We start from the raw sequence: 13,733 nt of genomic DNA, 5'->3' as shown, positions 1-13,733 counted from the left end.
ATCAATTGGTCATTTTCGTCAAAATGACTTATTTCCATCAAATTTTAACCAAACAAATTGAAAAAATTATGCAACTCTAAATGTTAAATCTATATCTACATATCTATTTCTATCTTCTTCTATATATATAAAAAGTAAAAGCGTGCTAAGTTCGGCCGGGCCGAATCTTATATACCCTCCACCATGGATCGCATTTGTCGAGTTCTTTTCCCGGCATCTCTTCTTAGGCAAAAAAGGATATAAGAAAAGATTTGCTCTGCTATTAGAGCAATATCAAGATATGGTCCGCTTTGGACCACAATTAAATAAAATGTTGGAGACCTGTGTAAAATGTCAGCCAATTCGAATAAGAATTGCTCCCTTTGGGGGCTCAAGAAGAAAAATAGAGAGATCGATTTATATGGGAGCTGTATCGGGCTAAAGACTGATTCAGACCATTATAAACACGTATATTGATGGTCATGAGAAGATCCGTCGCGCAAAATTTCAGGCAAATCGGATAAGAATTGCGACCTCTAGAGGCTCAAGAAGTCAAAATCCCAGATCGGTTTATATGACAGCTATATGAAGTTATTAACCGATTTGAACCTTATTTGACACAGTTGTGGAAAGTAAAAATAAAATACGTCATGCAAAATTTCAGCCAAATCGGATAGGAATTTCGCCATCTAGAAGCTCAAGAAGTCAAGACCCCAGATCTGTTTATATGACAGCTTTATCAGGTTATGAACCAATTTGAACCATACTTAGCAAAGTTGTTTTATATCATAATAAATTACTTCGTGCAAAAATTCATTCAAATCGGATAAGAATTGCGCCCTCTAGAGGCTCAAGAAGTCAAGACCCAAGATCGGGTTATATGACAGCTATATCAGGTTATGAACCGATTTGAACCACACTTCACAAAGTTATTGGATATCATAACAAAACACGTCGTACAAAATTTCACTCCAATCGGATAAGAATTGCGCACTCTAGAGGCTCAAGAAGTCAAGACCCAAGATCGGTTTATATGGTAGCTATATCAAAACATGGACCGATTTAAACATACTCGTCACAGTTTTTGAATATCATAACAAAACACGTCGTGCAAAATTTCACTCCAATCGGATAAGAATTGCGCACTCTAGAGGCTCAAGAAGTCAAGACCCAAGATCGGTTCATATGGCAGCTATATCAAAACATGGACCGATATGGCCCATTTGCAATACCAACCGACCTACACTAATAAGAAGTATTTGTGCAAAATTTCAAAAAATAAAAAATATATTTAGAAATTTCATAGCGTGCTTTCGACAGACAGACGGACGGACGGAGAGACGGACGGACATGGCTAGATCGGCATAAAATGTCGCGGCGATCAAGAATATATATATTTTATGGGGTCTCACACGAATATTTCGAGTAGTTACAAACAGAATGACGAAATTAGTATACCCCCCATCCTATGGTGGAGGGTATAAAAACACTACGTTTACAACAACAAGCAATGACTTTTTATGATCCCCCGCATAGAAGTTTTTGTTTCCATCAACAACAAACCCATGACAATTGCAGGCCTATGGATCTTTGTAATTTGATAGTTCCGCATGCTTCCGGACTAAAAGATGAAGATCAGCCCTGTTAAGTCACTCACTTTTGCTTAAGTAATGTTATTACAATAAATATGAAATTTTGCCATTTTTAAAAAATTTACTAAAATCTTGTATTTAGAAGAATTTTAATTTAATTTTTTTCTACACAAAATCATTTCCGGGAGCTCGGGCCCGAGGGCCAGGGGCTACGTCCCTGGCTTCCATATAAATCTTTTGTCCGATTTGCCTTTTTGGCTGTGATAGCCCCATGCTCCATGTACAAGCAAATTTGACACCACGTAAAACTAGACACACCAACAATAAACAGTGGGAATTATTAGTAACCAATATTAACATTTCCGGTTCTACTCCAAATAAAATGGAAAAATTTTAAAATTTTCATCACAGTATAAACCCCAGGATTCCCAGAATAAGGTTAAGTCAAGCGAACATACGACATACAATTTTTTTAATTTTTTGCAGTACTTGAGGATGTCAATGTGTTCTCTTTTTACATTCATTCTTTGTTTACGTTTTCTCCTATATGAGGACATTTTCAATCGGCAGATTTGACATCCTTAATGATGTTCATGGGCCCCACTTTAAGTTTTCGCATGTGACCGAACCTTCTATTAATGAATCCTGTATGAAACCCAAACACAACTATTAAAATTTTCTTTCTTTCTATTCTAAATAGAAACAAAAACAAACCCTATATTGGATTCAGCTGGACAAATAAATCCAACAACAAGAAAATAAAATTTAGAACATTTAAATATCTTTTGCCAGACATTTTGACCCATTTGGGTTTTCTAGTGTTTATTCAGTTAAACTTTGATGTAGTGTTGTTTAGTCTCCTTTTATTATTTTATGCAACGGTATTTCTAGCATTTTGTATGAACCGCATTTTGCTCATGGGCATAATGATTTGAGAGAATTCTTAACGAGAGCAGACCTCGAATGTGTCATACCCAAAGAAATAAACGAAACCGCTGTAGGAAGTTTACTCAGATATCACTTGTATAAAATGTTCTTATTTATAAAGGTTCTTCCCCTATAATCAAAAAAAAAAAAAAAAAACAAGTAAGAGCGTGCTAAGATCGGCCGGGCCGAATTTTATATACCCTCCAGCATGGATCGCATTTGTAGAGTTCTATGCGCGGTATCTCTTTTTAGGCAAACAAAGAATATTGAAAAGAACTGTTATGCTATTGGAGCTATATCAAGTTATAGTAATATAGTGTAATATTTCAGTTCATTCGGATAAGGGCTCAAGAAGCAAAATTGGGTGATAGGTTTATATGGGAGCTGTATCGATTCAGACCATATTAGACACGTATGTTTAAGGTTATGAAAGAAGCCGTTGTACACAATTTCTGCCAAATCGGATGAGAATTGCGCCTTCTAAAGGCTCAAGAAGTCAAGATCCCAGATCGATTTATATGGCAGCTATATCAGGTTATTAACCGATTTTCGCCATACTTAGCAAAGTTATTGGAAGTCGTAACAAAACACCTCATGCCAAATTTCGGATGAGAATTGCGCTCTGTATTTGCTCAAGAAGTAAAGATCGAAGATCGGTTTATATGACAGCTATACCAGATTATGAACCGATTTGAATCATACTTACCACTGTTGTTGGAAGTGACACCAAAACACCACGTGCAAAATTTTAGTCAAATCGGACGAGAATTGCGCCCTCTAGAGGCTCAAGAAGTCAAGACCCAAAACCGGTTTATATGGCACCTATATCAAAACATGGGCCGATTTGAACCAAACTCAGCTCAGTTGTTGGAAGTGATACAAAAACATCACGTGCTAAATTTCAGTCAAATCGGACGGGAACTGTCAAGACCCACGATCGGTTCATATGGCAGCTATATCATGTTATGAACCGATTTAAACCATAAATTGCACATTTGTTAAAAGTCATAACGAAACACCTCATGCAAAATTTCAGCCAAATCGAATAGTATTTGCGCCTTCTATTATTATTATATGACAGATATATCAGGTTATGCACCAATATCACCCATACTTGCCACAGTTGTTGAAAATCAGGCAGACTGACGGATGGACAGACGGACGGCTAGATCGACTTAAAATGACATGACGATCAAGTATATATATACTTTATGGGGTCTGAGATGAATAATTCGAGGAGTTATAAACAGACAGACAAAATTAGTATACCCACATCCTCTGGTGGAGGGTATACAAATGGTATGAATTTGACTTCATAGTCACATTCAACAAACTGAAGTTAGTTGACGATCTTCCATCGATTTAACAAGATCGCTTAAATATTTGATAAGAGACTGGTTGGAAAATAACATAACATGACGGACTGTCCTAAAATTGTAACCGATTCAATGGCTGATAATGACAAACCTTTAAAAGAATTGAGGTAAGTTCGGAATAGCAAATGCATCTAATATACATATGCTATCGTATAGAGAAGTGTTTACAATTTAAATAATCGAAAAAAAAAACTTATTTACGAAATGTGAAACAAAGAAATGATCGCTGAAATTATATTAGTTTTGTTTTTTTATGACAGGAACTATGTTCAATTTTCACTGTTGAAAACGCATGTTTTTCGAGTTTGCTTTTTCAAACACTACAAAAATCTCAATGATAAAATAATACTTTTATTAAAATTCTTTCATATCTTACTGAATAAAATTAGCAAGTTTTTTGCTTCGAAATCTATTTTCTAAAAAAAGTAATCACGAAAAAATTTGGCGAAAAGCGAACATAGTACCAGCCTTTACATAAAAAGGTGCAAAGTAAACTAAACCAAACAATTCTTGTTTAATGTACCAAAATGGTTACCTGTACATATATGTAGGAACCTACATACATACATAGCACCCACAGATGTCTTTTCTTCGGCCTCGACAAAAATCCAAAGTAACAAATAACATTGTCAAAACTAAATCTTCTATAAACAAACCTATTTTTTTATTCCAAAACTAGCCGAATCGGGCATTCATTAACTCTCTAATATCTTTTTAGGGTGGGGACACTTCGCCCTGAATGTGTATATCGAATTCGTGCCACTGTAGCCTATGTCCGCCTGTCACGCTGATCGCCTGCATTCAAGTCCTGGCGATAACATCGGACATAATTTAAAGCGGTGGTTATCCCCTCTTAATGCTGGCGACATTTGCCATGCATGGAAATGTAAAAAATTCTGCCAAAAAGGTCTCGCACTGCGGTACGCCATTCGGACCCGGCTATAAAAAAGTCCCTTATCATTGAGTTTAAACTTGAATCGGAAAGCTTTCATTGATGTGAGAGAAGTGTACCCTTTCTCGTTCCCTGGGCAAATTTTTACTCCACTCCCAAATACCTTTCTTTTGGGTTCTATACTATCGTATTAGTAAATATTTTCGGTTTAGAGAGACACTTTTGGCCTTTAATTTAAATATACGCTTCGTGCTCCGCTTTCAAATACATTTTATATGAGCTCCATAATGGCATGATCGGTAAATAAATTCTGTTTGAGTATGGGAAATTGATAAACAATTCAACAAAATCGGATAATAAATGTGGCTTTTATGGGTCTTAGACCCTAAATCGGAGGATCGATATATATGGCAGCTATATCCAAATCTGGACCTATCGGTGCCAAACTAACGAATAATGTCGAAGGGCCTAACACAACTCACTGTCCCAAATTTCAGCAAAGTCGGATAATAAATGTGGCTCTTATGGGCCTAAGACCCTAAATCGGCCGATCGGTCTATATGGGGGCTATATGAAGATATAGTCCATCTTCGAACTTAACCTGCTTATGGACAAAAAAAGAATCTGTGCAAAGTTTCAGCTCAATATCTCAATTTTTAAAGACTGTAGCGTGATTTCAACAGACAGACGGACGGACATGTCTAGATCTTCTTAGATTTTTACGCTGATCAAGAATATTTATACTTTATAGGGTCGTAAATGTATATTTCGATGTGTTGCAAACGGAATGACAAAATGAATATACCCCCATCCTTCGGTGGTGGGTATAAAAATGTGAGGTGAACCCCCCCAAAATAAAATACTGTCTACGTCGCTATTGACAGCTATATCTAAATATGGATCGATTTCTTTGTAATTCACCAGTAATCTTAAGAGTCATAAGAAAATCCTTCCTGCCAAATATTGAGAAAATCGGTTAACAAATGACCATTTTATTACATTATTTCTGCAAACCGGAGCTAAAGGGTGATTTTTTTGAGGTTAGGATTTTCATGCATTAGTATTTGACAGATCACGTGGGATTTCAGACATGGTGTCAAAGAGAAAGATGCTCAGTATGCTTTGACATTTCATCATGAATAGACTTACTAACGAGCAACGCTTGCAAATCATTGAATTTTATTACCAAAATCAGTGTTCGGTTCGAAATGTGTTCATTCACCGTAACGTTGCGTCCAACAGCATCTTTGAATCTGAACCGATTTCGACTAAATCTTGTTAATATTGTGGAAGTTGTCGTGGAAAGCGTTGTACAATGTTTTGGAAAGATTGGTCAATAAATGCGTTTGCAGTGGCTTCGGGAGTGAAAATCGGGCGATATACATATGAGAGCTATATCTAAATCCCAAGCGATTTCATGAATTTCACCAGTAATCTGGAGAGTCATTAGAAAATCCTTCCTGTCAAATGTCGAGAAAATCGGTTAAAAAAATATCATTTCATTGTATTATTACTGCCAATCGGACTAACATATATATGGAAGCTATATCTAAATCTCAACCGATTTTTTTTCCAATTTTAATAGGCTTCGTCTCTAGGCCGAAAAACATGCCTGTTCCAAATTTGAAGACGATCGGATGAAAACTGCGACCTGTAGTTTGTAGAAACATTAACATGGACAGACAGACGGACAAAGCTAATTCGAATCAGAAAGTGATTCTGAGTCGATGGGTATACATATCAATGGGTCTATCTCTCATCCTTCTGTGTGTTAAAAACAAATACACTAAGTTATAATACCCTGTACCACAGTACGTGGTGCGCTAAAACATTTCTGTTTAAATAATAGTTAATCTTAATGCTACTGTAATTGTTTTACACCAATAATATTAAACTAATGTCAGTTTTAATAGAAGTAGAATTGTCTCTTTCGAAATGCATGCATACAAAGTTGGTTTTGTTACGTATTAATGGAAGAAGTTTACTTTAAACAACTTTCCATTTCTTATGACCTCTTGATTTTTTTAGATGGTGTTAAGAATGTGCAGTAAACGGCGTATATAGTATAGTTTCAGCTGCTGAATCCGTCCGACGATATGTTATTTTCAAAAAAAAACTTGTTCTACTTCTAGGTCAAGTTTATGAAATAAGTGAAAACAGTTCGCATTGCTGATGTGTGTTTGAGATTATTCCGTGCTTGTTCTTTTCGTCATGCTTTTTCCTGAATAAAATATTTTTTAGGAGCAAACTATGAATTCGTTTTTTCACATCTGTACATTTTTGAAATTTGGTGTCAAAAAAATTAAAGCGCAGGGAGTGTTTTAGGAAGTTATGTCACTAGTTGAATACAGTACAGTGTTGGAAATCAAATACAATGTCTACAGTCGTTAAAAACAATCTGTTATTGATTTCTTTGATTATACACGAAAAACTAGCATTAAAAACTATTAAAATTATCCGAAGTAGAGCAGTCCGCTGCAGCCACATCAAGCAACGTATGTTTACCGCCGAAAATTGAAATACCTGAATAGTGTTGAGGTGCTATCATTAACAATGGAGACTTATCTAACAAAGCATGAATATTTACTGGTTCGAAATGTTATTAACCCAAAGTTGTTATATGATATTTTGCGGACTTACAATGTAGTAGGGATGAGAAGGAAAAACATAGGGATGAGAAGGAAAAACCGGATGCTCAATCTATTAGTGTAAGTGAATCAAAGTCAAAAGGAGATTTGCATAGTTTTTTGAATCGCGTAGCTTCACGAATCCTGGTTTTCCAGGGTGTAACATTGAACTTAATTTTCGTTAGTGAAAATAAACTCGTCTTAATAGAAAAACTAGGGCTTAATGGAAGCACAGGCTAGAGTGAATATATCTAAGATCCTTTGGACAGATATTTCAAGAAAATAGTTTATTTATAGTTTACCCTATCGAATAATAATAATGAATGCCCCAGTTTAGAATATTCCTAGACCAAAATCAACAAGATATTGTAGACCATTTAGGTTCCATCATCAGAATCTTCAATTGATGAAAAAAAATTATTTTTTAGAACAAGATATGGCGTTTAAGCGAAACTGAGTACTATAAAAATGGGAATAAGAACACAAATTGTATCTTACCACCGTCAATGGCAAAGTTTGCATTGCTCTAAAGTGAGCTCCATTCTTAAATATTATATTCGTGAAGCAAGTCCAAAGAAGATGATTTATTTTGAAAAATGTTCAAAACGACTGTAAGGAGTTCTAAGAATTTGGTCTTTCTCCCTAACATTCGTATATATGATTTTTCGAATATTTTCTGCATATGTACACCTTGTAGACTACAATTAAAAAATGCAAAATAATATCTTTATATGAAAAGCGAGAATATAGAGTAGGGAAAAAACTGCATGAAAGAAAAGTTTACTCTCTAGAAAGTTTACTTTCTAGGCCGAGAGTATGTGGGAAAATGTACAAAATTAAGTTTATGCTTGTTTAAATACACAAAATCAATCGATTTATTAAGTTTAAATATATAGCAACGACAACTAATAAAACCCAAAATAATGTGTTTTCTATTTTACATTCTTACCATTCTTGTCATTAATGAACGGCAATAATACAAGGGGATAGCCAAAAAAAATGTCCATGGGTTTAGGGCAGCGGTTACCAAAATGAAAATGGGAATATGCCAGAATTACTTTCCTTATTTTTATACCCTCCACCATAGGATGGGGGTATACTAATTTCGTCATTCTGTTTGTAACTACTCAAAATATTCGTCTGAGAACCCATAAAGTATATATACATATTCTTGATCGTCGCGACATTTTATGTCGATCTAGCCATATACGTCCGTCTGTCTGTCTGTCGAAAGCACGCTTACTTTCGAAGGAGTAAATCTAGCCGCTTGAAATTTTGCACAAATACTTCTTATTAGTGTAGGTCGGTTGGGATTGTAAATGGACCATATCGGTCTATGTTTTGATATAGCTGCCATATAAACCTATCTTGGGTCTTGACTTCTTGAGTCTCTAGAGGACGCAATTCTGGCCAGATTTGACTGAAATTTTGCACGTGATGTTTTGGTATCACTTCCAACAACTGCGCATAATATGGTTTAAATCGGTTCATGTTTTGTTATAGCTGCCATATAAACCGATCTTGGGTCTTGACCTCTTGAGCCTCTGGAGGGCGCAATTCTTATCCGATTGGAATGAAGTTTTGCACGTGCTTTTTTATGATATCGTACAACTGTGCCAAGTATGGTTCAAATCAGTCCATAACCTGATACAGCTGTCATATAAACCGATCTTGGGTCTTGACTTCTTGAGCCTCTAGATTCCTATCCGATTTGGCTAAAATTTTACATGACGTATTTTATTTTTACTTTCAACAAATCGGTTAATAACCTGATATAGCTGCCATATATACCGATCTGGAATCTTGACTTCTTCCGCCTCTAGAGGTCGCAATTATTATCCGATTTGCCTAAAATTTTGTACGACAGATCCTCTCATGACCATCCTCTCATAAAAGAGATGTAAAACAAGTAAAAGCGGGCTAAGTTCGGCCGAGCCGAATCTTATATACCCTCCACCATGGATCGCATTTGTCGAGTTCTTTTCCCGGCATCTCTTCTTAGGCAAAAAAGGATATAAGAAAAGATTTGCTCTGCTATTAGAGCGATATCAAGATATGGCCCGGTTTGGACCACAATTAAATTATACGAAGTAAAATAAAGAGATCGATTTATATGGGAGCTGTATCTGGCTATAGACCGATTCAGACGTTATGAGAGGATGGTCATGAGAGGATCCGTCGTACAAAATTTCAGGCAAATCGGATAATAATTGCGACCTCTAGAGGCTCAAGAAGTCAAGTCCCCATATCTGTTTATATGACAGCTACATCAGGTTATCAACCGATTTGAACCATACTTGACACAGTTGTTGGATATCATAACAAAACACGTCGTGCAAAAGTTCATTCCAATCGGATAAGAATTGCGCACTCTAGAGGCTAAAGAAGTCAAGACCCAAGATCGGTTTATATGACAGCTATATCAGGTTATGAAGCGATTTCAACCATACTTGGCACAGCTTTAGAAATTTGTAGACATTGACAATTTGTCCACTATTATGTCATCTTAAATACAACCCAAGGGTAGCGAAGCGTGGCATGCTATCTATATATAAATAGATGCTTGAGTGACTGACTTCATCGCCCAGCCCAAACGGGCTGGGTACAAGCGGATGGGCGACCATCCGCTTATACCCTCGACAGACACCGTGCGAACGTCATTCTGAGTGCCCCACAGTCGTACTGGCAAGATCTCTTTACACTGCTTCTATGCAAGTGAAAAAGTCGCAGTCGGTGTATAAAGCTGGTTATGACGTTTGCATCCAGCATGACGCGGATGGATGGGAGATACAAATTCAAGAAATTGCGCCAAGAATAGAAATGATAATCACATTATATTTTTTTGTGCTCGTGGAAGAGTATATTTTCCTGGGGCAAATCGGAATAAAGCAGACAGAAAAGCTTGTGTCGAAAGATCCCTTACGGGCTTAAGATGGATAGCTTTAGAGAGAAAACAAACGGAGAGACAAATATACCCCATAGCAAGCCGGCATCCTCGACCATGGAAGTTCTTAAGATCGAACGGTCCCGCAAAGCCGACTCCTGTCAACGCAAAAGGCCGTCCAAATGTTGTCCTCTCTTCGGGCAAAGGAGCCATTATAAGGCAATGACGTTTCTGTCTCTCTATGGTACATTTCTTGCAATAACTTATTCGAGTTTTTATAAGATTCTTGGCCCGTATTATCCAACACTCAAGTCGAACTGTTGCCAGAGTCAATTTATGAAAAAAGTGAACATACAATTGCGCGAATCTGCTTTGGTATGCCAAAACCACTGGATGCCTCTCGCCGTATGACAGGGCCAATTTTGATACTAGAGGTCCATTATCGCGAATCAAGTGCGCCTTATCCTAAAACGGAGTTAGTGTAAGAAGGGAACTGTTTGAAGGCAATTTATGACCTTTGGTTAGGCAAGCGTATTCTGCTGGGAAAAGGATTCACTGGGACATAGACATGAGTCTGTCTCGTGCGTGAGCCAACTCGCCCGATGACAATTTCCCAGATCTTGGTTTAGCATTATGCTTGTGAGACGGATGTATTCCGTTGAAGAATCAAAAAATGTACTCTACCACATGTAGCGCTCGACAGAGGCAAGAGAAGCGGTCTAATACATCCTCCAGCTTTTCTTTATGGGCGCTACATAAGACTTAACGAGCCTTGGAAACACGTTGCCTCTATCTCAACTCGTCTATACTTCGGAAGAATCACTTAAACCGTGAAACTCCAACTTACAATGTGGTGAGTAGTTTATTCACCGGGATATGTTTATTTTCTCTATTTACCCATAATCGGCAATGAAACTCTTCCATTTCAGAAGAGATAGAGGCTTTATTGGATCATCCCATCCAATATCGTCGAGCCACATCATTTGCATTATCATCTTTGCTCTAATAATAACAGGGGAGGGCCAAACCAGCGGATCAAACAGGCTTGCTATGACAGCTAGCACTCTCTTTTAGTAAAATAGAATGAGTCCGAAACCGTATTTCATCTTATCCCCAGGGTCTTAACTAAGTTCTTTTCACCAAACTCCAATTAGTCCGCTGATATCAGCAAACACTGTCCGCTGGTATTAAATTAAAAATGTAAACTTTTGAATAAATCCATTCAAAATTTTTTTAACTTCTTAACAACAATTGAGGAATTTGCTATATATTGATAAAAACAAGTAAAAGCGTGCTATGTTCGGCCGGGCCGAATCGTATATATCCCCATCATGGATCGCATTTGTCGAGTTTTTTTTCCCGGCATCTCTTCTAAGGCAAAAAAAAGGATAAAAGAAAAGATTTGCTCTGCTATCTCCATCATGGATCGCATTTGTCGAGTTTTTTTCCCGGCATCTCTTCTTAGGCAAAAAAGGATAAACGAAAAGATTTGCTCTGCTATTAGAACGATATCAAGATATGGTCCGGTTTGGACCACAATTAAATTATATGTTGGAGACCTGTGTAAAATGTCAGCCAATTCGAATAAGAATTGCGCCCTTTGGGGGCTCAAGAAGTAAAATAGAGAGGTCGATTTACATGGTAGCTATATCAGGCTAAAGACCGATTCAGACCATTATAAACACGTATGTTGATGGTCATGAGAGGATTCGTTGTACAAAATTTTAAGCAAATCGGATAATAACTGCAAACTCTAGAGGCTCAAGAAGTCAAGATCCCAGATCGGTTTATATGGCAGCTATATCAGGTTATGAACCGATTTGAACTTTATTCGGCACAGTTGTTGAAAGTAAGAATAAAATACATCATGCAAAATCTCTGCCAAATCGGATAGGAATTGCGCCCTCTAGAAGCTCAAGAAGTTAAGTCCCCAGATCGGTTCATATGACAGCTATATCAGGTTATGAACCGATTTGAACCATACTTGGCACAGATGTTGGATATCATAACAAAATACTTCGTTCAAAATTTCATTCAAATCGGATAAGAATTCCGCCCTTTGGAGGGTCAAGAAGTCAAGACCCAAGATCGGTTTATATGGCAGCTATATCAGGTTATGTACCGGATTGAACCATACTTGGCACAGTTGTTGGATATAAAATTTATATCCAATCGGATAAGAATTGCGCATTCTAAAGGCTCAAGAAGTTAAGCCCCAAGATCGGTTTATATGGCAGCTATATCAAAACATGGAGCGATATGGCCCATTTACAATACCAACTGACCTACACTAATAAGAAGTATTTGTGCAAAATTTCAAGCGGCTAGCTTTACTCCTTCGGAAGTTAGCGTGCTTTCGACAGACAGACGGACGGACGGACATGGCTAGATCGACATAAAATGTCACGACGATCAAGATTATATATACTTTATGGGGTCTCAGACGAATATTTCGAGTAGTTACAAACAGAATGACAAAATTAGCATACCCCCATCCTATGGTGGAGGGTATAAAAATATCGTATAGGAATTGCGCCTTCTAGAGACTCAAGAAGTCAAGACTCAAGATCGGTATAGATGGCAGCTATATGAAAACATGGACCGATTTGGCTCATTTACAATCCCAACCGAACTACACTAATAAGAAGTATTTGTGTCTCTCTGGCTTTCAAAGGAGAAAAAAAAATTCTAGGAAAATATTGTTTAAAAAAAATTCTTGAATACTAACGACCTTATAACACTAAATATTGGTAATACAGCTACCTTTTGTTAATAGGATAATTGAGGAGGGTTTTAGATGTGACAATATGTTCGGAAATTCTGATCGATGAGGTTCAGGATTGGAGGGTCTCCATAGCGCGGCCAGCGCCGAGCCCGATAAGCTTCAGTAATAAGGTGAAAACCAACTGGACAAAATTCGGAAGACCTATCAGAAGAAGACTTAAGCATGAAAATTTATATTTTCCAAGCATAGAAGACATTGACGACAGTGTCAACATGATTACGAATGCAATAGTGGGGGTCTTTGGAAGATTGTTGTCCTCTTCGAAAAGCAAACCAGCCCAAAAAAAAACTGGATGGCCGGGGGGATTTGCAATATTGGGAAACAATATTGGAAAGATTTTATAACAGAGCACGGCGGGAGTTTATTAGTATGTGTATTACACACGGCTCAAGGGATACAATCAGATTATCAGAGCGGCAAAATGTGCCTCCTGGAAGCTTTTCAGCGAACAGGTCGATAGCGTTAATGATGCCGCTAAGATGAGAAAGTTTCTCACAAAAACCCAAGTCCAAACTGAAACGTTAGTAGACGACATGGGAGTGAGACCAGAGACAACGTAGGACATGTTGAGACTTTTGATGAAAACGCATATTTCACAGGATTCGACGGGACTCAGGGATATCTCGAAATCTTGGAATAATGAGGTTGATCGAAGGGTTATCCTTGCGGAA

The 13,733-nt window shown here is 37.3% G+C and overlaps 1 protein-coding gene across 1 annotated transcript in view; it reads left to right on the top strand.

The window, feature by feature from the left end:
- The first annotated feature begins 3,842 nt into the window (after nt 1–3,842).
- The window catches only part of LOC106088721 (uncharacterized), a 28,016-nt gene continuing 18,125 nt past the window's right edge, over nt 3,843–13,733 (top strand). Inside the window, exon 1 of the mRNA XM_013254374.2 lies at nt 3,843–3,981. Within this exon, the coding sequence (XP_013109828.1) occupies nt 3,914–3,981 (68 nt within the window). The 5' untranslated portion in view covers nt 3,843–3,913. The remainder of the gene's footprint in view (nt 3,982–13,733) is intronic.

The sequence above is a fragment of the Stomoxys calcitrans genome, chromosome 3 (assembly GCF_963082655.1).
Source record: "Stomoxys calcitrans chromosome 3, idStoCalc2.1, whole genome shotgun sequence".
Classification (NCBI taxonomy): domain Eukaryota; kingdom Metazoa; phylum Arthropoda; class Insecta; order Diptera; family Muscidae; genus Stomoxys; species Stomoxys calcitrans.
This window is presented reverse-complemented; position numbering and strand designations above follow the sequence as displayed.